Source organism: Nanorana parkeri, unplaced genomic scaffold (genome assembly GCF_000935625.1).
Source record: "Nanorana parkeri isolate BGI_ZX_2015 unplaced genomic scaffold, ASM93562v1 scaffold442, whole genome shotgun sequence".
NCBI lineage: Eukaryota > Metazoa > Chordata > Amphibia > Anura > Dicroglossidae > Nanorana > Nanorana parkeri.
The window spans coordinates 1,183,347-1,210,208 of NW_017306710.1; the positions used below are offsets into that span (position 1 = coordinate 1,183,347).

At 40.8% G+C, this 26,862-nt stretch overlaps 1 protein-coding gene across 1 annotated transcript in view; it reads left to right on the top strand.

Annotated features, from left to right (window-relative positions):
* LOC108790058 (plexin-C1-like) overlaps window positions 1–26,587 on the top strand; it is an 80,606-nt gene extending 54,019 nt beyond the window's left edge. Inside the window, exons 16-25 of the mRNA XM_018560235.1 lie at window positions 1,014–1,115; window positions 5,918–6,024; window positions 7,787–7,840; window positions 8,522–8,661; window positions 13,840–14,038; window positions 20,128–20,274; window positions 20,588–20,765; window positions 22,411–22,518; window positions 25,718–25,762; window positions 25,968–26,587. Coding sequence (XP_018415737.1) covers window positions 1,014–1,115; window positions 5,918–6,024; window positions 7,787–7,840; window positions 8,522–8,661; window positions 13,840–14,038; window positions 20,128–20,274; window positions 20,588–20,765; window positions 22,411–22,518; window positions 25,718–25,762; window positions 25,968–26,587 — 1,700 coding nt within the window. The remainder of the gene's footprint in view (window positions 1–1,013; window positions 1,116–5,917; window positions 6,025–7,786; window positions 7,841–8,521; window positions 8,662–13,839; window positions 14,039–20,127; window positions 20,275–20,587; window positions 20,766–22,410; window positions 22,519–25,717; window positions 25,763–25,967) is intronic.
* Window positions 26,588–26,862: the final 275 nt, after the last annotated feature.

Below are 26,862 nucleotides of genomic sequence, written 5' to 3' on the forward strand. Positions count from 1 at the left end.
GAGAGCACTGGGTGCTGAAATAGGCAATTGTCACATTATCGTTTACATGGTAAGGGCCCCTATTTTAGGAATGGACTTTTGAGTGGTATTAGAATGGTTCGCTGATCCTTCTCTCAGAATGGGGGGAATTTTATTTCTAGTAAATAACAGATAAGAAATACTAAAATGCTGACATTTCTGCTGTGAAATTACAGAATCAGTGACATACTTGTTTACTTCCATTGATAATGCTTTCTATTTTTACTTTTTTTTCAAGGAGCTTTAGTTGTACAGCGTGCAGTTTTGGTGCATTAAAATAACTGTAAAAATAACCAGTAATATGCAGCAAATAAACCAAGCACACTTAATTCTAAATCCATTATATTTACACATAGGCCCCTTATGGGGTTGCTATGCTTCTAACAGTGATACATGTGTAAAAGAATTTGTAAGCTCTGAGCCTTTTTCCTTGGCACGTTGTTGCTGTTAATAATTGGACACAGTAAACCACTCGGCAATCTCCAGTGACATTAAAGCAGGAATACACACAACCAACATTATTCTGTATCTAGAATCCTTACTAATTTGCATCCTAGCTCCCCTGCAAGTTTCAGAAGTTAATCAAGAACAGATGGGGGCACCATCACATTTTATAGAAGCCTAAAATAATAATTTATTGATAAAACGTCAACAGGATAAAAAAAAAAAAACCAAAGCATTTTGGAGATCCAATGAGCTCCCCCTTCATCAGGGCTTATGAAATGCTTTGTTGATTGAATCCTTATCAGGAAAGTGTGGACTCAACCTTGAATTTTTAAATGACAATGACAATAACCAGTGTCTGTGAGTGGGTGGGTGTTTCAGAAGCTAAAACAGAATTGTTCATAGGCTATATCGAGAGACCTAAATAATAGCCCTGCCATTAGACAGCACAAAAAGTATTTGATTTAAATATTGTCCTTTCATTTTTTATGGTATGGCTTATGTTATGACTTTTTATGTTATGTTAAATTATTTTCTTTTATCACATTTAGCTACCTGTGTAATAACCAGGTACAAATCCAAAAAACTAAGTGAGAAACTAAGCAAACAGCTGGAACAGTTGGAGTGTGACATTAGACAAGAAATACGTGATGGTAAGTGATCTGAAACATGTGTTCTGGAATTATTCGCATATTGCGCTAAAAATTTTCTTTAGAGAAAATCCAGCCTGTCAGATATCTACAGTACGCATAAGTGGAAAGTGTCACATCGTATAAACAATGTTGGTAAACAAAATACAACAATCCATATACAAAAGTACTATCAAACTGCACAGCTTGCCTCTTTAATGAAGTACAATGCAGTTCAGGAGACTCCGCTGTGGGTATCCCTAGAGGCAGTTGACTGTGACCTGCTAGCTTTAGATAACCTGTTATGGTGATTACCGAAAGACAGATCTCTGATACGTAATCCCATCATGGTTCACTCTGTGAAAATATGGAACATGCTCAAATACTGGGGGGATCTCATGTTTTTCTATCAGTTATAGGATACTACTAAATCCTACTTGCAAAAATGCATTAGCCTTGGAAACTAATTACAAACTGCTGTATGGCTAGTATATGGTTCCCGGTCGTATCATGCACTATGTCCCTGGTTATTCTGGCCAATGTTTCTGTGGCTGCTATGAAAGGGTGAATGTTTATGTATATGTGGTGAATGTGCATTGTGCTGGGAGATCTGTGGTCCTGGGTCTACAAGATGCTCTCAATCCTGTTGGGTGCCAATGTATTAGCGATGTCAGCTTAAGCACTTCTCAACCTCCAGCTAGCATGTGTACCCAAATATCGCATGCTGCATGTTCTCATGGCTGTGAAGCAAACAATTGCAAAGGCATGGCTGACTGATTCCCTATCCTTTGCTGAAGTGAAACACAGAGTACAGTGGGCATATACCAATGAGAAGCTAACTGCAAAACTACTAAGCATCATGCCTAAATTTAAGAACTTATGGGATACTTGGGTCGCTCATTACTTACTAACCACATATGATCGGCACCTTATTGTCTTGTAATGTTTCATAACGGCTCTGTTGACTCGTTAAAGGCTTGTGAGGTTTCCAGAGATGCCCCTCAAACCTGTACCTCCTTCTTTTCTTTCATTTCTCCACTCACCTCCTCTTCTTCCATTGCTTTACCTCTCAGTTGATGTCAGTTCTCGTATTGTCGAGTAAAGGTACTCCATGCTCCTTTTGACTATATGTCGTTTTCAAATGCTGGATATTCAAATGTTCTCACTGCAGAGACTGGAGTGAAGAGAAAAATAGGACTGGATGGTTGCAAATTGTAGTCTGATCTCTGCTCTTTACTAATAATTCAGAAATAAGCTGGTGCTGTGAACATATTGTCCTACATTTATTGATAATTGGGTGTTCTTATGAAGTAAAATGATTACAGTTGGATCGTTCCTAAAATATGTATCACCTGTATATGGGCATCAATACTTCAGCAAAAAAATAGATACAATTGTGCTGATGGAACTGTAAGAATGATGCAGAATTATGTAGCAATATAGAAGCTATAAAAATTGAAACTAAGGTGAATACTCACCTGACCCTTTGCCTATCTTATATCTCTCAAAGAGCTATTGTGGTTCAAGCATCTGACAATCGAAGTAGTGTTGGATGTCTGGTCCCCCTCTACCCTGCTGTGATTCATTCTGCTTGCCCCATGTTACTACAGGACACAGTAGTGATGTAGGGACTGGCAGATCGAATCACAAAGCTCAGTGAGGGACTGGGCATCCAACATTGCCAGAAGTGTCAGATGCTGAAGATTCTTCAACCACTATGGTTCTCTAAGAGAGCAAAGATCTGTAGCGGGATAGTTGAGTATTAACTGAATTTTTTATGGCCAGATCTTAGTTTCAAGTTTTTTATTAGTGACATAGTTGCTATAAAAAACAGCATAGATGATGTGGCCATAACAATCAATCAGGTTTCATCTTTTACTGATCTAAAAAAAATAAAACACTTAGCAAGCTCACATCTAATCAGTCCATGCTTATATTGCACAACAGCAGAGTCAAACAAAGTGTCCTTAGCCACCAATTGACATTCTTGTAGCTTTCTTATATTAGCATAAGGGATGCAATGAACCTTAAATAGGAAATAAAAAAGAAAGAGCACAGATCTGGTGAAGTATAAAATACACACTCCACTCATATAAACCAAGGGATGTATTGCACTCAAATTATCCATGTGAATAGGGCACGTGTGTACAACCTAGGTCAGAAGGGAGAAATGTAATAGCTGTGGCCAGCGGCTCTGCACGATGACTGTGGTGAGACTGCAGACATATTAGAGGAAATGGTTAGTTTGCAGACATGTTACAGTGTTGTGGGAGGCTGTAAACCTGCCGCATAAGACAGTCAGAGACCAAGTACACAATACACGAGATTGCTAGAGTTCACTGTCATTACTCCTGCAAATTAATGCATCCCCTCCCACTACTGGGGCCTGTAAAGGGCTCCACAACCAGTAGCAAAGGGTTGTATATAGCCTTCAGGCTGAAGGTTAACCACCAGGGACCAAAAGCCTTAAGCTCACCACACACAATACAATTTGAATATAGGGCTGCAACAACTAATCGACATAATCGATTATAATCGATTATTGAAAAAGTTGTCAACTTTAGAATATACACCCTCCTTTAGTTCTACTAAAAACTATGTAGTATAAGGGCCTGCCTGACTGAATACAAATTGACTGGATAGGGTAGGTAGGTCATCATATTACAAAGATTTAGTAAATCTAAAGTTGATTGTACAAAGAATGTACGGCCAGAATGTAACATGTATTGGTAAGTTTAAAAGTAAACTACCGTATGTAGAATCCCATAGGTAGTCCCAAAGCATAGCTGAAAATGCAGTAGACTGTGGAGAAAGATCTTACATTGTGAGGATAAATATTTAAAAATTTGGTTCCGACCATTTTTTGCTCACAAGAGGTTTGAGCAGCCTTCTTCCTTTGTGAAAATTAATATCACCAAGCTTATTCACAAGAAACAATCTTTCATAAACCCCGGCATCCCTTGATCCTTCCAGTTTCATTTCTTCCCTATGTTTGCACTTAAATGCATGCATAATTCAGTAGAATGGAGAGAAAACACTATCAGTAATTATGATAGAATCAGCAGAATAGTATTTAATTAGTACCATGACTATTTTATAATGGTGTATCTCTGGTGTATTTTATGCTTTTGCTTTGGAGCCACTAATGGTACTGTGCATTATTTTAGTTTTTAGAATTTAGGCCCAATTTAAATGCATTAACAATATTTTTACCTTAAAAACTATAAGACATGTTTTTAGATTGGTAATTGGTGTAGCTTTATGGCAAAGCTCAAATTAGTACATGTTTATCAGAAAAAGTCTGCCTCCAGCAGATGTCAACAGTCTCTTCAACAGGATATGAGTATGCAAAAAAATCTGAAAATTAAGTAAAATGTGAGGCAATGGGAAATGACTGTATGCACATTTCATGTGATTGTTGTGTTAAGTCAGCTATACAGCTAAGCAATCACTTACCCAATGTGTGGTTGTCTGAACCGACTTTATATTTATTGTCATCAACAGTGAATGAAGTAGGTAAAACATTGACCTGTGTATGGGAATTTTAGGGCAGCTACCAGCACTGTCATGAATATTGGCCTCGGAAACCATCTGCTCTTCTAGGGAATACCAAAGCTGGGTTGTATCATATTGAATAAAGGCAAGGCACATCTATAGCCCTACTTGCTAGCCATTGCACTGGGTCAATGAGTTATACCAGGTATTGCTTTGCAAATGTGCCTCCTCGAGGAAAGTGTTTGAGAGACGTTGTTGGTTTTAACAAAAACTATAAGATCTTTCCATTCTCAATACCCCTGATTACAAACTGGAATCTTCTCACTGCAGCTCACAAGCTTTTACTGAATACGGATACAAGTGGTGGTAGCCTTGAGTTCATTGTTAGTGCTATCATTAATTCTATTTATTTACTAACAGCAGTAACCCGGTGCAATCAGTGAAGAAACAATGAGAACTGATATTTCACTGCTTTGATTTCAATAAACTGAAATCTGATTAGTTGCTATGGGTTACCTAGTACCAGCTCTAATGTCTTTGGAAAACCTTGGCAGTTGACCCCTAGTTCTTAAGTCAACTCATCTGTTTCAGGCAATATAGGGAAGTTTCCTTCCCCTTGTTGTATTTTTTTTTTTTAATGTTTTAAATGCAGTAAAAAAACATGAGACTGCCACGATTATCTGTGCAACATGATGAGTGAGGCTCTCTGGCATTTGTACAATAGCGAGAAACTCCAGTAAGTGGAACTCTCAGCTGGACTATGGAAATACTGTATATAAGAGAAGCTCATATCTGAATATGTATTTTGCATTCACTGACCTTTTAGGAGTTTGTACCCTAGTTCTTTTTCACATTCTCCAGTGTGGCTTTCAGTCCTAAAAACATATTGCTGATCATTTCACTTATTTTAACCAATAAAGAGGGTTTGAAGTATGTGTAGTTTTTATACTCACCCTGAAGAGAATACAGTAATACATTTCTACCACAGAAATTCATATGATGTCAGATTGATCATCATATCATGTGGATATTTGTTATGCATTGAAGCTCTATAGTGTTATAATGCACTCACATAAGGCCACATAAGAAGAATTTGACATGACCAGAGCACTTGAACTGCTCACTGGCAGCCTGGTTGCTGAGCCAAAACCATTGTATGTTAAGTCTGATGTTCAACAAGATATGTATCAGATATACAGTGGTTACATGTATATACCAATGTTCTACTTTTTACAGATCTGTATATTATTAGTCTAAATCAATATTGTATTGCAATTGTATGTGTAATGGTCTCTGTAAACTGCAGTATGTCTACGTTTATACATTCGCAGGTTTTGCAGAATTTCAAATGGATAAAGAAGATGTGGCAGTGGAGGCATTGGGTACCATTCCATTCTTTGACTATAAACATTTTGCTTTAAAAACTTTTTTTCCAGAGGTAAACATTTTATTCATATATCATATTTAGCACATGAAATGAAAGCTGAACTCCAAATAAAATAAAAAACTTCTGGGGAAATGTCCCCTGACCTGTCCCAGTGGCATACAGGGTATTGCTGAGAGCTGAACCTACTGTTTCACTTTTCTATACAGTCCATATAGACCTGGCTCCCTGGTGGATTCAGGATAGAGAAAGGTACTGAGGCAAAATCAGGAATTAAAAGAACATGGCACCTCTGGCAAGATCAACAGGTTTTTTCTGTACTTGCTGAAAATGTGCTTAGCCTGAAAAAAGAAAACTAATGAAGCCACCACACCTAAGGACTAGTAAGCTGCAATACAGCATATACATTTTTGTATTTAGCTATGCTTTAAAAAATCATTTATACTGTCATTGTTCTGGTGATAATCTTAATTTCGAAAGTGTCATGCAAGTGTTATCGCCATCTTCTTTACATAGTGTGCAATCCCAGTAACAACTCTTTAGGTGCTATGCCTGGTCTGTGAAAGAGTATATATTTCAACCGCAACAATAAAGTGATAAAAAATGAGGATGCATGTACAGTAAATATGTACTTCTAAAACCAGGGGTCCAGTACAAATGCAATGTCTTGTGAAGCTTGTTTCTAAGCAAAAATGATGCAATATACCGTATATACTCGAGTATAAGCCGAGATTTTCAGCCCATTTTTTTGGGTGAAAAGTGCCCCCCTCGGCTTATACTCGAGTCAGCGCCAGCGCGTCTTCTTACTTACCTCGCCGAGCGTCGCGTCACTGCTGCTCGGGTGGGCGGCGCTCCGAGCGGGGTCATCTGGCAGTCTCCGGCCACCTAAATTAGGACCCGGAGACTGCCAGATGACCCCGCTCGGAGCGCCGCACACCGCAGCAGCAGCGACGCTCGGCGAGGTAAGTAAGAAGAAGAAAAAACCCCCCGCAGCGGCCAGTCAGGCAGGGGAGCAGGGATGAGTCAGCGGCGCGCTGATCAGGCGAGAGGAGCTCCAGGTGGGGTTGTAATTTAGCGGGCAGGCACCTCTGAGCCAGCTAAATTAGGACCCCACCTGGAGCTCCTCCCACTGGACCAGCGCGCCGCTGACTCGTCCCTGCTCTCTCCGTGATGTGATGATCCGATCACCGGCACACAGTGAGTGAGGGGAGGGGAGGGGAGGGGGGGGGGTAGAGAGAGAGATTAATTAAGCAATTATATATGTATTGTCTGCACTGTATTAGCAGTATATACTCTATATAGAGTATATACTGCTAATACAGTGCAGACAATACATTTACAATTATACTAACATGAATGTATTAAATGATCTGTATGTAGCCCTGTACTATGGATCATTTAACCCATTCATGTTAGCAGAGGATCATTGTAAATGTATTGTTGCAGGCACTCTATATGTACATGTACTATATACTACATATAGAGTGCACTGAACAATAGATTTACAATTATCCTCTGCTAATATGAATGGGTTAAATGATCCGTAGTACATGATATGTAGCCCTGTACCCCCTTTTCCACTTACAGAGCTAGGTTATTTTTCTTTTAAATAAATATTAATGTAATTTTATTGGTATCTATCTACCAGTAGCTGCCTCATTTCCCACCCTCGGCTTATATTCGGGTCAATACTTTTTCCCAGTTTTTTTGGCTAAAATTAGGTACCTCGGCTTATATTCGGGACGGCTTATACTCGAGTATATACGGTAAATTGGTTTCTTTAAAACTTTAATCATTTATCGGTGTTCTCTTTCAGCCTGATGGAAACAAGCAGGACTTAAGTGAAAAATTGTGTGAAAATGTTCCTTCGGTAAGTTGATTGATGAACACAATATATACAGTATATATTTATTATTGGTATTTATATAGCACCGATAATTTACACAGAGCTTTAAATAGTTGCACATTCACATCAGTCCCTGCCCTCAAGGATCTTACAGGTCCCTATCTCACATGCATAGATACGAGGGCCAATTTAGACAGGAGACAATTAACCTACCAGCAAGTGTGGGAAGAAACGGGATTACCCAAAGAAAACACACGCAAGCACAGGGTGAACATGCAAACTCCTTGCACATAGTGACCTGGCCGGGAATTGAACTGCATGCATCTGTGCAGCTGCAGTGCAATGTGTTTTGCTGCATCTTTAACTGCAATTTTACCACGATTTTGGCTTCAAATGGGCTTTCAGGTGCAGTCCAGTGCGTTCCAGTGCACTTGCAGGAGTTTTTAATGCATTTTTAAGCGTCCCCAAGCAATCATGTGCAGTTAAAATAGGGCAAGCAGTATTTTTTCTGACTGCATTGGAACAGACTGCACTGGTGTAAACAGAGCACCAGAAATCCCATAGGAAAGCATTGTGATGCGTTTTTGATGCAGCTGCCAAACTGAACGGACTGTACCACAACTGCATCTTGTGTGAACTAGCCCTTAAAGAGTTGTTTTTTTGTCAAATATAAGTGACATTCATTTGTGGTTATTTTATCAACAGCCTTTCCAGAAAAATGCTAGAAATCCAACAGATGAGGATGATACCGTAACTAGCTTGAAGAATCTATTTGAGAACCAAAACTTTCTGGTCATGCTAATCCACATCTTAGAAAAACAGAAGGACTTCTCAGTCAAGGACAGGTGATAGTGTGCATTTAACAAAAACTGTTAGGTTTACTTATATTGAATGTATAAATCCTTGCTTGCCAGAAAACAGTGTAAGGTTAACCATACATTGACAGATCAGCTGGTGAACGTGGGATTTGTCATTCTTTATGGCTAAACTCTAGGTAAGTTACTGACAAAAGATTTGTATTTGTGTTCATCTAGTCGTGAGATTTAGGCAGCCCTGCCACACCTGTGAGCTAGGCTTTTTACCATTGAAGTTCATTAATACAGTTAAAGGGTTAATTCACCTTTCTAAGCAAAATACCTACGCATTCCAGCTTTTGTAGTGTATTGAATAGCAGGGCAGCTGACAATTGGACACACAGTCCCCGATCTGGCTCGTTCAAAACTAGAGGTGCACCGAAATGGAAATTTCAAAACCGAAACAAAAGCAAAATAAAAAAAATTGTCAGGCTGAAACCGAAATGTTTTTTATTTGAATTTTTTCAAATGTTTTTAATATTTTATTTTGATTTATTTTTATAAACTTTTTAATTTGTTTATATCTTATTAAAAAGTTATTAATTTTTTTAATTAAATATTTGTATTTTTTACTTTACTTTTTAGGGGCTTTGGGGGGATATTTCCCTTTTAAAATAGAAAAAAAGATTGAGGACACAGTGTAGGGAGGAGAGCTCAGCCTCTTGTGACAGCGCATGCTGTCTCTGCCCACTCACTGCTCTGCCGGACTGTGATAGGAGGCTGAGCAGTGTGGAGGGAGAGACGCCGGCCGCTCACAGCGCTCTACTCCTGCAGCGTTCGGCCACCTGTCACACTTCCTCTCCTCCCCGCTGAGACACAGCAGGGCCCAGCGGGGAGGAAAGAAAGCAGGGATGTGCCGATGTATCGGCAGGAAAATAGCACTTTCGGCATTTAGCCAAAAGTGCCATTTTTGGCCGATATGTTTCGGCGTCCGATATATCGGTGCATCCCTATTCACAACCTGCTATCTTCTTTAACCACTTCAAGACCAGGTGTTTAGACCCTCTTCCTGGCCAGGCCATTTTTCAGTGTTCAGCGCTGCAGTACTTTGACTAAACTTATTAAAGTTTTTTGTTTGGGTTTAAATACACTTGAAGCCAACTCTTTGCCCCCAACCTGTGACAGGACAATGAAGGAGCAGCAGCAAACTAGTGAGCTCTTCACTCTCCTCCTGTTAGGATGTTCTCTCTCCTCTTGTTAGGATGTTGCTTTTGAGCACATACATAATGCAATAAACTTGAATAGCTCCTAATACTAACCTTCTCCCATCCTGAGAACTGCTTCAGGGACTTTTACTAGCTGCATTTATTATTTTGGAGTAAATACCTAACTGCAATAATTGGTGTTTCTATTTTATCTGCCTGGAGTTCATCAGCATGGTGTGTCCACACTGTATAGTCATTCCACTTAATGCTTAGGTTGGTTGCGTCTTTTATAAATACCACTTGAAGTTTCCTAACTGTAGAGGTTCCTTGGGAATGTAGACATGGGGATGAACTTGAATGAAGGCAATCTAGGCCAGATTATTTGAGAACATCCAATCTATAAACCGCGTGGGAAGTTCTGAGGATGCAATAGGTAAAATAGTGTGGACTATTCAGAGGTCAATGTTTTCCTGGAGATGTTTGCGTTTAGTTACATTTTGTAGTTTAACCTACCAGCTCTGGTGTTTTCTATCCAAACGGAACGTCACTGAGAGAGCTTTGTCAGTTTCCTTCCACAACCCCATGTCACTTCAAAGTCCGTCCTGATTAGAGTCCCCATTCCTCAGCCTTTTTAAAAATGTTTTCATCTTCTGTCGCCTGACTTTTATCCACAAACAGAAATCTCACCACTGAGTATTCCTGTTTGTGTAACCCTTCAGTTTTTATAAAGTGCCAGTATGACAAACTGTACTGTACATCAAATAATAAAGGGGTAATAACATGTTTAGGTACAGGAAGAGGGAACTTCCAGAATGATTTAACAATCTAGGAAATAGAACAGAGCTAAAAAAGGAGACTTAAAGGGTATCTAAGAGGTGGTAGCTGCATTCGTTTTCTTTTTTTCAGGCTGTTTTCCATTTTAGTTCCATCTGCTGATCTGCCAAAAACACACTTCCTGTCCTTGGGGGGCTAAACTCACTCCTCCACTGTATCTCTAGAGGGAGGCATGGTTGCCACTCAGGCTTGACCTCAAACATGTCTGCCTTAGTTCATCTTCATTACATGGGGGGCCACATGAAGTGACAAGGACACGTATCTCGCACCCGTCAGCCCACAACACCATATGTGGCTTGCCAATTCTCTACCACACCCTGCAGTACATTCAGCTTCCACCCCACCACATATCTGCATTGTCAGGCATTCATATAAATTTAAATTGTGCAATTAAGGATCACATCATGGTGCTCTTTTTTTGTGGTTCTCTGCTGAGATTCCAGTAATTGAGGGTATAGTGTCAGCGAGGAGAAACTGGCGAAAATATATAGAGAGAGTCTTATGACTCTTGGCAGGATGTAAGCAAGAGTGTGAATGCTAAACACAGGATTTCCTTTTAAATACATTTTACTTTGACATGTGTCTTAATTCTGCTACTCTTCTTATGCATAGTTCAGGGAAAACAGCTACTAAAATACAAATTTTTTATGCGTATCAGAGCATATTGTAGTGACATTAAAATGAGAGTTAACCTGATTTGTAAACTTTTATAAAAACACAGAATCAGAGCTTAAGCAAATTATTATAATAACCAAGGAGCAATATCTTCTGCAACGCCATTTATTCTGACTTCAATTGTTGTATTAGCGATTTATCCCCTGCTGAGACCTCCATGCCTGGCCTGTATAAGCAAATACAGTATAATCACTGTGGACAATCATTATCGGATAGCTGAACTCAACAAATACCTTTTCATCCACAAAATGCTTTATTGCTTGCAGCAGGATTACAACAGACAACAGGATACAACAGATGAATGAATAGATGGCATTTGAAGTTCAAGGATGATAATGTTTCAAGCTAGCATGTACATGTGTTCTTGTTATAAGCAGCCATGGCACTCGACTAATTCTTGAACAAGAAAGGGGGAATACATCATAGGTTGGAGGGAACAAAACTGAGCACAACATGTCAGTATAATAATTAGCTATACAATACCAATGAGCAAATGGCTTAAGGAAAATAAAGTATATAAATTCTCATTTCACATTAATATGAATATTAACTATGACTATGGGGTCTATTCACGAAGCTGCCGAAGGATCTAGCGGTAGCTTCAGCCGATCCTTCGGCCAGCTTCGGCCCCAGGACCCCTTCGGTTCAGTTGAACCGAAGGGGTGCTGTACGGGCTATTCACTATAGCCCGTACAGCTCCCGAACGTGACCGAGCGGCTCAGTCGAGCCGAACGCATATGCCGTGCTGAAAGCCAAAGCTGGCTGAGCGGCCGGCCATTGGCTGGCCGACAGCCTGCTTCTGACAGCTGGGCGGAGCCAGCCGTGATCTTACGGCTGGCTCCGGCCACTTGCAGAGAGATCAGGGACACTGATCTCCAAACAGCAAACTCTCCTGGGCGGCGCTCTGGGAGTCTCCCGCTCCCGGCCACCAAGGAGACAAACACTGCTGTTTTTTTTAATCTGACATGAAGCCGTGTCAGAATAGAAAAAATAAAAAATAAATCTTTGCCCATTGGAATGCATTGCTAGATTCCATTTGGCTATTGCAAATTGAAATAGCCAAATGGAATCTAGCAATGCATTCCAATGGGCAAAGCATTTTTAAAAAAATTTTCTATTCTGACACGGCTCCGTGTCAGAATAAAGAAAAAAAAAAGCAGTGTTTCTCTCCTGGGCGGCCGGGAGTGGGAGGCTCCCAGAGCGCTTGGGAGAGTTTTTTTTTTACGGCAGCACAACCGCTGGACAATAGAAAACTGTTGGGCGGAGCTAGCTGTCACTGCTAGCTCCGCACAATCGTTTTCTATTTACTTCTTTTTTTTTACTTTTTAAACTATTTTTCTGTTCTGCTCGGTCCCTCTGAGGGACCGAGCAGAACAGCCGAGCCAAATGCCGCTCAGCGGCATTCGGTTATTCACTCACTGCTGTTCGGCATCTATAAGAATAGGCCGAACAGCAGTGAGTAGCCTGCCGGAGGTTCGGCTCAGCCGATCCAGATGTTGGATCAGCTGAGTCAAACTCCTCCTGCACTTCGGGTCAGCCGAACATGCTGAGCATGTTCGGCCGACCCGAAACCATGCGAAGCAAGCCGATGTACGGCTGATTTCAGCCGATGTACGGCTGATTTCAGCCGATATACGGCTGAAATCAGCCGTACCAGCCTGAAGTGTATAGCCGAACAGTGTTCGGCTCACTTCACTTTAGGTTGGTCATTCACTCGGCTGCCTACGGCAGCTTAGTGAATAGACCCCTATGAGTATCTGTAAAAAATAAGTCAAGGCAACTGGACTTGCTGCAGTTTTCTTGAAGACTATGACATGACTATGAATAGTGTGATATTGTTTCACTCACAACTGTGTAAAAGCACACCATTTATGAGTTAATATATGATCAGTTACATTTTCACACAAGCGCACAAATGCAACAGAAATTAGGTCTTGGTAATTATAAAACTGTATTCATATGGGCAGCAAAAAATGCACTTTTCAAAGTTTTGTGAACTATGCTTCTCTTAACAGACACATAATTCTCTTAACAGATACATAATTCTCTTAATAGATACAATAACATACAGTATTCTCAGCATGTTACACTGTAATGCAGAATTTATTCAGAAAATGGTGATGTTTAAAATTATTCAGTTCAGAGGCTCCAAACCTATTTCAAGTTTTCTGAACCTGCTCCATTGACCAGCTATAGTCTGTACTACAAAGTCTCAATGTGAGTTTCTCTGATCATTGTTTTGCTTGTGTAGCTGGCACTGACATTTCACCACAATTTGTTGCATTTCCAAAGAGATACAGCAGAAAATTGAGTTATTTATTCCACTTACATCTTGCCAAAGCTGAAATACCATTTGCGCTGAGTTGAGGTTCTAGTGGGATTAAATCCCACATGCTTACCAATGCAGGGCTCCAGTATGCTATATGTTGCAGTATGCTATAAAAAGCTGGGTAGAATTGTGGGTTGGAATGCATATGGATCTTTTTAAAAATATGTTTGAATTTGTTATTCCTAGATGTTTCTTTGCATCCTACCTGACCATCATCTTTCAGAATAATTTGCTTTATCTCACTGGATTGCTTGAAACGTTGACTAAAGATTTAATAGAGCAATCAAACAGCAAAAATCCAAAGCTGATGCTAAGACGAACAGAGTCAGTCGTGGAAAAGTTATTGACGAATTGGATGGCCACCTGCTTGTACGGCTTCCTGCGGGTGAGAAAAAAACTTGTATTACAATTTTTGATGTATCACAAAGCTGGCCTCTGCAATAAATTATTTATTTTTTCTGTATACCATGTTTTACCACTGAAATATGTTACCTTTAATGGATTTGATAAATGCTAACTATAGTTTACTTCCATAAAGAATCTTAAAAACTAAAAAGGGCACTGAAGAACGCACGCTGTCTTTTTATTAAGTAAAGGGGCAATTTGCAGATTGCAGTAACCCAGTGCACCCATCAAAAATTAATTTCACTGATTGGAAATCCAATTGGTCATTATAGGACATAGCACTTTGGAGAGCATCATTGCTTACTGTGCTGCTTTACTGGAAAAAAAACTCTACCATTAAGAATGACCCTGTATTATCAATTATGTTTGTGCTGTCTTTGTGGAATGAACTTATTTTTGTGCATAAGAGGTCAGTGAATGTAAACTAATAAAATCCTGCTCCTTATTTGAACTATTAGACTGCATGTACAGTATATACCAAACACATATAGAGGAAGCTGGAACTAGAAGATTTTGCAGAACTAAAAGAATTTGCATATGGGCTGCCATAGTGTATTTAGTTTCAATATAAGTATACTGCAATTGCCTAGTTTTGCACATTTGCAAATCTTCCTGTAAGTGAGTTTGCAAAGTTCTATTCCTATAAATATCTGTTCACACCTCAGTCTGTTGTCCTCACAGCATGACTGTGCTTCCACTCAGTCTAGGCTCAGACCATTTGTGGGTTTTCATCTGTTGATAACATATGAGCTCTCATTTGGCAAAATTAGTGGAACTTTACCCCCTTTCACTATAAATTGCATCAGTTTGCAGCTCTTGATGCTGATATGAAAAAATATTTCATTCTTTAGTTAAATTAACATATTGTACTTTTACTTACAATTACTGTTTTTCCACCTCCTGGTCCTCTTAGCCTTTAGTGATGTAGCATTCATTTGATCTTATGAAGAATAAGAGCACTATCGAAGTCACACTATAGATCAAAAAATCTATTTGTATATAAATAAAGTTTATTGTGATATTCAAAAAATGTATTAATATACATAATTCTCATAATCCCTTCACCGCACCTCCAGGCTCCTCTAGTTACAATTGACAATGTTGTCATCACATGCACTACTATTTTCCACCTAGTTCGCTCAATAATATAAATCTTTGTATTTTGTCTAGTTTGCTTTGACATGTAGACCTTGCATGTATCTTTTACCTCTGCAACAACAACAGGAAAAAAGAATGAGACACCAGACATAGATGGCCCTGTGCGAATAATCACTCAGTTTCAATCTATATGGGAAGAAGTAAGAACCATAATGAAAAGGCACTGGCATGTGTTGCAACTATGTCCCACTATAGCAGACATGGTTGGACTCAATCCACAACTAGTAGAACATAGAGCCCGCAACCTTAAAGACCATTTAGTGAAATCCGAGTATACTCCTAGTACACAGAGGACGTGTGTCCGTGTGATGACAACGTTGTCAATTTTAACTAGAGGACCCTGGAGGTGAGGTGAAGAGATTATGAGAATTACTTATATTAATAGATTTTTTGAATATAAAAATAAACTTTATTTTTATACCAATAGATTTTTTTTTAATATATAATGTGACTTCTATAGTGGTCTTATTCTTTATAAGATCAAATGTTTGTTCATTTAGGAGGCATACAAAGTCACTGACAAAAATCTATATATTTCTCAACAAAGGCTAAAAAAGACAGGATTCCCGGGTGTTAAGTATTTTAATTAGTAATGTAGCCCATGCATAAGAGATGCATCCTTGAAAGGTTACATCAGCAGTGCATTGCTGGGAAATCTCATCTGTAAGCTGCAAAATCTCGCAAGATCTCAGGGAAAATATTTTTTTTCCCCTGAGATGATGTGTATGGTTACATGTCCTAATAACATGTGCCAGAGTTCCAGGAAGTAAATGGAGATGGATTTAACCACCTTTTGTAAAAATGGCAACTGTGAGAAGAATAGGGAGGAAAATAAAAAAAAAATGTATGCAAAGAATACAAAGACTGCAATTATCTAGAAGTATATGTTTGTAGATTGCCATTACTAAACATGTGCAGGTTACCTTTGTTGTAATTTTAAAGATATGGGTAAAGTTCCACTTTAAGGTCCTAGATGTTAAATGATGGCCTCTCACTGAGACAATTTTCAGTCAAATTGGAAGATAAAGACAAATTAAAAGTTGAAGGGGCAACAGCAGATAAAAAAAGGCTTCTCTGGGAGCAAAGCCATTGGGTAGGAAAATCCTGTTTAACTACTTTTATTTTCCCACTGAACTCAACTGGTGTGAGAAGTGTCCGCATTGAATCTTCCCACCTCTCTCAATAGGCTAAACAGAAAATTGTTAAATAATGTGTCTGTTCATGTTTGTAGAAAGCCGGAGGTGAGAGAATTAGGAAGCTGCCATTGTTGACCTCTACTAAAAACACTAGTTGCCTGACCGTCATGTTGTTATAATAGGTTGAGTACTTCCAGTTACTGCTTTCGAACAAGCATGCAGTTCAGGAATTCTGACTTCACGTCTAAATTTGCATGCTTGTTCAGAACAATGACTCAGGAAGTATTAAAGCTAGAGACAGCCAGGCAACTAGTGTACTTAGAAGGGGGTCATCTAAGTCAGCCCCTGTATCACTCATACTAAAGTAAAACATCACAGTAAGGGCATCACAGGGGCACTTGCCGGCATCTTTTGAAGACATCAGATGAGAGAGTGCAAAAAACAAATAGAAGTGAAATTGCACAGGAGCACAAAATAGAAAAGGAGGTGAAAGCCAAGTAGAGGGAAAGAAGGAAGGGATGAAGAATAATAGGAACAGAGAGCTAGATAAGAGCAAAGAGCAGCAGAGGAAAAGAGTATGTAGAGAATCGAAGAACAGACATTCATGAAATAGGAGGATTTAAAGACCCCTCGGACCCACCATCAATGAGAAACAGTCCAGGAATCCCCTCCTGGGGAGAGTGTCCAGATTCAATTAGGAGAACCATCGACAATTCCCAGGAGTAAGCATTTGAATATTGAAAAGCTAGTCATGGGCCTCAGGCGGATCCGAATTTCCCCTTTATACGGTAAATTTCATCAACCTTAGTAATCTTTATACATAGGGAAGGGAGAGTGGTGCGTTTCCAGAGCAGGGGGATGCACACACAGACAGCATTCAATAAATGTATGGTAAAGGAGGATTTGCAGTGGTGAGTAGAGCAATCCAAAATGTGTAGCAAGCATGCCGAAGGGTTGTTTTTCAGTTTCGTCATGGTCAGTTGATCGATGATCTCCATAACCTGATCCCATAAGGGATGTGCCCTTAGGCACGTCCAAAAAATGTGAAACAAAGTGCCAGGGGCAGACTGGCAACTCCAGCAGAGAGGCAAGACCTGGGGAAACATAGAATGTAGTAAGGTCGGTACCTTGTACCACCAGGATCTTATAACTGAGTTCCTGGACTTTACATATAAGAGAAGACTTGTGTGCGAAAGAATATATGCGGTCCTTCTGGGCCTGTGAGAACTGCATGACAAGGTCCCTTTCCCATTTGGCCAGGAAACTGGGTTCCGAGGTAGAAGTAGGCCACACCAAATTATAAATGATTAATGAGTCTACATGTCGGACCCGCATACCGGCATGGCAAAGCGTCTCAAACGGCGTCATCGGTCGCAATAGGTTCTGGGGGCCAGGGATGGAGCAAAAGAAGTGTTGGAGATTGAGCACACGCCAGCGGTCCAAGCGGGGTATCTACAGCAGCACGTATTTAGTCAACGGAGGACCAGCGGTCCCCTGTCAGCTTGAGGTTTTGAGCTCTGTAAACAACAGATTTTTAACAACAAAGGAAGTAAGATGATATGTGACAATGTGAAAAGGAGCCTAAAACTCCACCTGCTGGCTACAAGAAATAAAATCTGTACAAATCTACTATATATTCCTTTCTAATTCACCATACACCAGTTACATTTTCTTTACATTTTATCTGCCAAATCAGCAAACTATACCAATAACTATGCAGTACAAGAGTTCACCTTCTGGTATATAAATTCAATTTATTCTTTTGCATAGAACTTCATACTACATATTTATTGGTAAATGTTGCAGCTCTACTGAAAAGCTAACAGCTGACTTAAGATTTGCCGTTTGGCATTAGCTGACCAAGCACGGGCACACATGCAGTCTTAGACTTCCAAAATCGAGATTTGGAGGAAGGACTGGTGTACCTGGCAGTATTGACCAGATGGTATTCAATAATTGTTTGCTATAAACACTGCCTGCATTCAAATACCGAGTCTGTATTATTGCAAATGGGGTTTTCAAAGTTTGATCATACACATCTGGTCTACATTGCTTTTATTTTTATCACTACTTTTTACTCTCTTCTAGGGATAAGCTTTAGGTTCGGGTCTAACATGAGTTTGACCGAAACCCAAAGTCATTTATGGTTCAAGAAAATGGCAAACTAATCTCCATTTGCGTCTATAGCAACTAATTACCAACAATGCACTTTCTGGCCTCTGAACTGTGGTCATGTGGCTTAGATGGGTCAATCATAGGAGTTATTATATGCCAGTCCCCACCCTATATAACTCAGGGTTTCCCAGCAGCCTTTTGTCAGTGTATGTTTGAGTTGACTTGGAGTAGTTAGGGACTGATCACAGAGTGTTTGCAAGGAGAGCAAGTTGCTGCGGCTGATTGCTGAGAATCGCTATATCTACACTGAGTCGCAAACCTACTCACTGTATGTTTAACAGACCTGGAGCAGATACAGATAGATCAGAGTGTTTGCAGGAAGAGGGTTTCTGCTGCTGATTGCTGAAAACTGCAATAATAACAGTAAGCCACATACAAACTCAATGGGGGGAATTTATCAAAGCAGTTGCGAGTATTTTAACTTGCACAGAAAATATTTGCACCAGATTTATCAAGCTAGTGTAATGTTGTTGATAAATGTGGTTTAACAAATGCAGATGAAAACATGTGCAAAAAAGGTGCAAAAAAACATGGGGGGAATTTATCATAGCAATTGTGAGTGTTTGAACTTGCATGGAATATATTTGCACCAGATTTATCAAGCTAGTGTAATGTTGTTGATAAATGAGGTTTAATAGACTAGAAAGAAGATTTCTAACTTCAGGCAAAAAGCTTAACTGTGGCATCTTGAAGAAGTGGTCATGGGGACTTCTTAAGTTGTGAGCGTTTTCTTAGGTGATGCTAAGAAAACAGGTGCGCAACACGTGCAGTTGGAAAAGTAGTGCAAGCTCTAAAGAAAACCGGGGCACATGTTAAAAGACAGATTTGCACATAAAAAAAATTATCTAAGAGGCTAAAACTGTCGCAAGTGCTTTGATAGACAGAACAAGTGAAGATGAAAATTTCTGGCTATTTTCTTCAAAATATTACGCTCAAATTTGTATTTTATGATGAAACATGCCCTGTCTCCCCTCTGAAATTGTAGCCCAATTAATCTGGTTATGAACTGTGTATTGACTGCACAATATTTCTAGCTATTGTTTGGGAAATACAGTAATTGACTCTAATTTTCCTTTCTTGGTAAAACATGCCTTGTCTCTTCCTTTGAAATTGTGGACTAATAAAGCTGCTTATATACTGTGCATCAACTGTACAATATTTCAGACTATTTTGGCTAACTCAGTTGTTGTGCTAATTATTATTTACTGTTCTCTTTAATTTGGTTTCTTGAGTGAGACGTCCAACTCCTTTGAAACACCAGTGAAACGTCATAGTCCACTTTTTCCATTATTATTTAACTGGATAAGCCTCGCTAATAGTTCAATTTGTGTAAAGCGTGTAAACATAAACAAAATGTAACTTTTCTACCACATTTAAGTAAATAAATCACTATGGTGAAATAGGTGACGACATAAATATCAAGTGCACATTTTTGGACTTTATGATGGGTTTCATGAATGGTCCATAGACTAAACCCAAGCACATTCACTCATCCCTTATATCTACCCAGCGCTGCCACCATGCCTGTCATGAAGCCTTAGCCTAGCATAAAGTTTTGAATTGTCTCGGCTCCTACTAATAATATCTCACTATTGTCTAGGAATCTGTTGGAGAACCTTTGTATGGTCTTGTTTGTACCTTGAATCAAAGGATACACAAAGGTCCGATAGATGTAATAACATGTAAAGCCCTGTACACTTTGAATGAAGACTGGCTGTTATGGCAAGTGACAGACTTTAATAATGTTGTAAGTATTGTTTTCCCTGATTATATTACTATTTTTGGTGTTTTACCATTTAACCATTTATTCGTGGTGTTTTTTTTTACCATTTACACTGTGTTTTAGATAATTTTCAGAACAACTTATATTTTGTTGTATTGGACATTTCATAAGTTTGTTCATGCTGTGTGTAAAATAGTGATCACAGTGTTAGATCCATAGTTCCATAAATATTTTACATTATAGAAAGCTAACATCACAGATTAATGTATGTTATACTGGCTTTCTTGTGTATTGCTATGTAGTCTCCAGGATTCAAATTTTCACTTTGTCCCTATAGGACATCAATGTACATTACCCAACACCAGAAGGCGAAGCTATTTATGAAAACAGTCAGTGTTTAAAAGTAACTGTACTGGATTGTGATACCATAAGGCAAGTCAAGGAAAAAATCCTTCAAACATACCTGTCAAAAAATGGATATTCTTTTAGCTGCCCTCTTTGTGACATTTGTTTACGTAAGTATTTTGGGATAAGTTCAGTGTTGTGTATAATGTGGCTTGTTATTGTGGTATGGATGGAGAAAAACTTGTAATCTTTCCACCTTGACATAACAAATTTTGTGAAAAACATCCCCAGAGCTTGAACTACCCAAACTCTTTACCTAAAGGTAATACCTGGTTCTGTTCTTTCATGTAAACCTTATGATAGTTCAGTAACCACTACCTGCCATCTTTCTAACATACAAAGCCCTCTATTCATTTGAACCTTTCAAAAATGTCTTAATTTAAAACATGACCCTCTCCTAGACTCCATTCTAGTCACCTCCTCACTCTCAAATCCAGTACTTTTCATGACCCTCTCCCCTTTCTCTGAAATTCCTCACCAAATACTGTTTGACCCTGTCCTTGACACCTTCAACCATAAACTCTGAGCTAAGCAATCCACTTTTATCACTGAACCAACACGGCTTTCTTATTCACCATCTGTCACTGTCATCTTATAAGAAGTTCTCGCTCCTTTTCTTTCTTGTTATTACTTCGTTTTGCTAAACAGCTGTGTGCACTTGTCTTTGGAACATTGTATGTACTGTATTACCTGTACTACCCATCTTTATATTGATTACATTGTACAGTGCAACAGAAGATAATGGCACTGTATAAGGTACCCTGTTTCCCCGAAAATAAGACCTACCCTGATAATAAGACCTAGTACTATTTTTGGGAATTGCTAAAATATAAGACCTCCCCCTAAAATTAGACCTAGTTGTGACTATTCCCAGGGCCAGTGGTGGCATAAGGGGGAATTTGAAGAGAGGCGGGAGAGAATCAGCAGTGCCAACGATGCCAGTGCTAGAGGAAGTGAGGCGGCAGCGGAGGGAGCAGAGCCACATAAGCCGATGCCTCCTCTATAGCGCCAGCTCCTGTCACAGGCGGAGTGATACCAAATGCACTCCGCCTGTGAGGAATCGATAGTGAAAGGGCGCTTCGCTCTTTCTGGCCAGCGATTGGTTAACAAATTGCTCTTGGAAAGGTACGGCACCCCTGATTGCCCTGATCACCCTATTCTTGACTTGACTGCCATTTTGGATTATTCCATTTTGGATTGTTGTACATGAAAAAAAAAAAAGACCTACCCCGAAAATAAGACTTAGTGTGGGTTTTTTTAGCCCCAAAAAATATAAGACAGTGTCTTACTTTCGGGGGAAACACGGTAATAATAATAATGTGTTGTCCATATTGACTCTTTTTCGAGAAAGATCCACCAACTATAATGCTTCCACTCTCTTGCCGTAGGCACTACCCCAGGTTTAAGAATAACACAGTGTAATAGTAGCTGCAGAGAAAACAGACTGGATAGGGTACAGTCTTTAAACTGCAGGTGTATACCTCCCAAACATTTCAACTTTTGCAAGTCAGTCCTGGTTCCAGATGCCAGAAAGGTTCCCATAAAAAATGTGTGATTTACCTAAATATGGACATATCGGAATGAAGCTGGTGTAAAAGACAGAGAGCTAAATATTTCCCAAATTAACTTTGAGAATTTTGAAGGCACAGTATGACATTCTGATATATATTCGAATTTGTAATATGTGGCCTTGTTGTTCATGTCATGTATAATGTTCCCTCTATATATGTTTATATATCTTCCTCTCACGAACAGAGTATCATTTTGGCCAGACCTATAAGGAGCTGTTAGATATAGATGCCTCTTCTGTTGTGATGGAGAATGATTTGAAGAAATTGAATACTGTGAAACATTACAAGGTAGGTAATAGATTTAACATTAATTTTCATTGAATTAACTAACATTTCCTTCATAACTTCTAAAGTGCACAACATAAAAACAATTGCTGTTACCAGATGCTAATGTGGTCTATAAAGACTAGACATATAGACTAGACATAACTTAACATCTTCATCTGATGCCCAACCTGATTCACTGCCATTATCTGCTTTAGACCAATTCACACATTTTACCACTTTGGCTTTTTAAGGGACTGTTTCTGGAAAAGTAGAACAAAATGCTCTTTTCTGTGTTTTCACACACAAGTAACTTCTGTTTGACCTAAACACACTTCTGAAACTATGTCCAGGAATAAAAAAAGGGGTAAAAGGGGGGAATTGATCAAAACAGGAGCAGACAATATCCAGAGCAGATTTGCACTGCAACCAACCAGCTTCTCATTCTCAGTTTCAATTCTTAGCTGAGCAAACTGAAGAGAGATGACGATTGGTTGCCATGGGCAACTGCTCCAGATTCAGTTTGTTTGCTCATTCTTATAAGCTTGTAAGTATTTATCTGCAGTAATAATGTAGCTTCTACATAGCTGGCTATATAAACACAAATAGTAAGCAATAACTGTACATGTTTGCAATCACACAGACCCTGCTACACAGTTCAGTGACACTGTTTGTACACAAAGGAATTTACATACATTTTCTAACAGTTCATTGTCCTAAGTTACATAGTATTTGAGGTTGAAAAAAGACACAGGTTCTTTAAGTTCAACCTTTGTGTGTCTGTGTGTGAGTTGTGCATACTTGTTTTTATGAGTCCCTGTGTGGTCTAGTATTTAACTACCTGTACCCCTGTATGTTACGGTCTCTTATGAAGGTATCTAATTGATTTTTTAATGAATCAATATTCTCTGCAGATATCACTGCTTGTAATGTAACCGCTCTAACTAAAAAGAAGTCCCCTTATTAGTTAAATCTTTTCTCCACCAATGTTAAGTCTTCCCTTGAACTTTGAAAAAAAATGTAAAGAATATTGTGATAATAGCAGATCATTACTTATCATAAAGTAGCATCTGCAGATCATTTCAACTGTAGAGGCTAATGTATGAAGAATGTCACTCAGCGCTTGCTATGTAATATCTGCTCAGTATTACACATCTATGTAATTTAGCTCCTTTCTGCAGGCCCCCATCACCCCTTTAGGACACCCTAATGCTGAAGGAGTCACATGGGCTTCCCAGTCATGTGATCACAGTGATTGACTGTCATGAGTCCTTCCCACTGGGAGCCGTCTGTATGCATATATGTGGCAGCAGGGGATAAAGCCCATACCCTGCTTTTACATGGAGCTTCCAGGGAAAGTATATGTTTGTGAAGCACCGCTTGTGTGTTCTCAGCAGCTGTGCTTATAGTGAGATCTTGGGACACAGCCCAGGACACAGCATGAGTGGGACAGAGAACCAAGATTTGGACTATCCCTGCAAATCAGGGACAGTTGGCATCTGTAACACACTAATACAACAGCAGACAAGGCACTTACACTGCAGTACATCTAAATGCATGGCATGGTGCCATGTCAGAAAAAATGGCCATTTTCCTCTGCATTGTGGGCCCATTCAAAATGAACACAATGACACAATGGGGGACATTTATCAAGCAGTGACATAATTTGATGCAAATAAGGCAGCCTCGGGGGCGTGGCCTGGATGTGAAGCAGAGTGGACATGTCTGAGGGAGCTCTGCCGCCACACTGAGCTTTATCCGTCTTTAATCCTGCAGACTCGGCTCCTGTACTTCACACCCGAGCTCCGGTGGATGTCCAGAGCAGGGGGATATGCCCTCTAGGTATGGCAAGCGAGGTAACACTCCGAAAGAAGGCTGGAGGAGATCACAGCGTGCGGCCTCGTGTCCCGCCACCACCATCTTGCCTCCGTCCCCTGCTCCCTGTGAGTGCTCACGCCGGACCTCGTGCATGGAGGGAGTAGCTGCAGACGCTGCTGAAGTGGCGCTGGCCCCTCCGGAGCAGCCTGTCTCCCCACCGACCACAAGTAAGGAGAGGGCTGAGACAACAGCTATCCTGGAGGCCATAGAGGGCTGTAAAATCGCCCTCACAGCCAAAATTGACCATCTGGCGGTGGAGTGCACATTGATCAGACATGATCTGGACAAAATTTGTGAAAACGCTGGCAGCAAAGGTAGATGACCCACGAAAATAGAATGCGGCGCAATAATGTGCGCATAGTGGGCCTGCCTGAGGGAGCGGAGGGCCAGAGGCCTGCTCAATTTGCGGAGGCCTTCTTTAAATCTGTGCTGGCCATGGAGGAGCTGCCCCCCACCTTTGTGGTGGAAAGGGCGCATAGGGTGCCCACTGGAAAGCCCGTCCCGTGGGCACCGCCGAGACCTTTTCTGGCGCGCCTTCTAAACTACAAAGAATGGGACAAAATACTGGCGGCTGCCAGAACGCGCCCGGACATTCGCCATGAGAATGCCTCTGTGCACCTATTTCCTGACTTCTCGGCGGAGATTCAGAAGCGGAGGAGAACCTTTGTGGAGGTGAGACGCCGGCTCAGTGAAAGAGGCATCCAATACAACATGCTGTACCGGGTAGACTGAGGGTTCCCCATTCTGGCACGGTTCACATGTTTGATTCGCCTGGATCCGCTGCTGAATGGTTGGATGCGCTGGGTTAATCCGCACCAGCAGCAGTTTCCTGTTGATACCTACCCTATCTGGTCTGCATAGGAAACTTTTGGATTATCCAGATATTGGCTCGGCATGCTGATGTACTCCTGCACTAATTGCTGGGCGGACGGGCCTACGACGCAGAGGGATGAGGCCGACGACCAGTGGCCGAGCGCTTCTTGATTATCCTGGATGGATATGCTTCGTGTGGGCCTCAAGTTCTACAGTTGTTATTTTTTGTTTCCAGTTTGCCCCTTTTTATTTTTTTATTTTATCCTGCTTTTTCATTGATCCGGGGCGGATGTTGCATTGCCCGAGGGGGGAGGGGTATAGTCAACGACCGGAGGAACCACAGGGATGGGGGATGGTGGGTATGTCTTGAACGCACTATCACGGATTTAATATGCTAGACCTAGAGGTGTCTTATCCGGTCTTCCACAGCGTCTCTCATGCAGTGTGGGGGCAACGGTTCGCTCCCTCTACAGCTGGACAAGGAGATGCATCTAGATGGGAGTAAGGTGTTGGCGCTGAGACGCCCCTGGATACAGAGGATGGTGCATGCGACCTATTCCACGTATTCCCGGGGCGCCTCGGTGCTCATTAGTAAATCGCTGCCGTGTACTGTTCTGCATACTGTCACGCACCCTGGCGGGCGGTTTGCAATTGTGGTACTTGATATTCAAGCAACGCAGTTAGCGGTGGTCAGTGTGTATATACCTCCGCCATTTAATGTACAGATTTTGTATACCATCCTGGACAAACTTGCCCCCTACCTCCCACTGCCTGTTCTCATTTCAGGGGATTTTAATAACATCCTGGACTCCACTCTGGATTCCTCTAACCCGGCTCGGCCGCCGGGTACTGAATTAAGGTCCTGGGCCGAGACTGCTATGATGGAAGAGGTGTGGAGGTGGAAGCACCCTGGTATCAGAACTTACTCCCATCTGTCTCATGTCCATGGCTCCTCGGCCCGGATAGATATGCCGTTTGGTAAGCAAGCCATGCTGGGTATGTTGAACGGGGCTGCGTACTTGCCTGGTGGCCTGTCGGACCATGTCCCATTGTCTATTACATTTTCAGTGCCCGGAGGCAGGAGGTCGGGAGGCTGGAAGCTGTCGCCTGAGTGGCTGCGGGAGGAGGGAGTGGCTCAAAGGGTATCCCCATCATTGCTGACCTATTGGCACGACAATGTGGGCACGGCGTCGGCACCTGTGGTTTGGGACGCCTTTAAAGCTACCACCAGGGGAGAATATATTTCTGGTATTAAGGCAGCTCGCAGGGAACACAGTGCTGCCCTTACAGTACTCCAGGATGAGGAAGCAATTTGTGCAGCGGCATATGCAGACTCCCCTGGCGAATCCACGGTGGCTGCACTTAAGAAGGCAAGGCGTTCCATTAATTGCACCATGTTGGGCTGACGCAGTGCTCCTGGCGGCTGTCAAGGGAAAAGTTGACTCTTGTGCTCCTAATATAGGCCAATTGCATTGCTCAATATGGACTTGAAAATACAAACCAAAGTGCTGGCAAAGCGCCTCTCGAGCGTTCTGGGGTCCCTGGTCAATATTGACCAGACTGGGTTTATACCGGGCAAGTCTACGGACACCAACCTGCGCAGACTGTTCACTAATCTTCAGTTGACCCATGACAATGCCGGTTCTAGAGCCTTGGCCTCAATGGATGTGGCCAAGGCTTT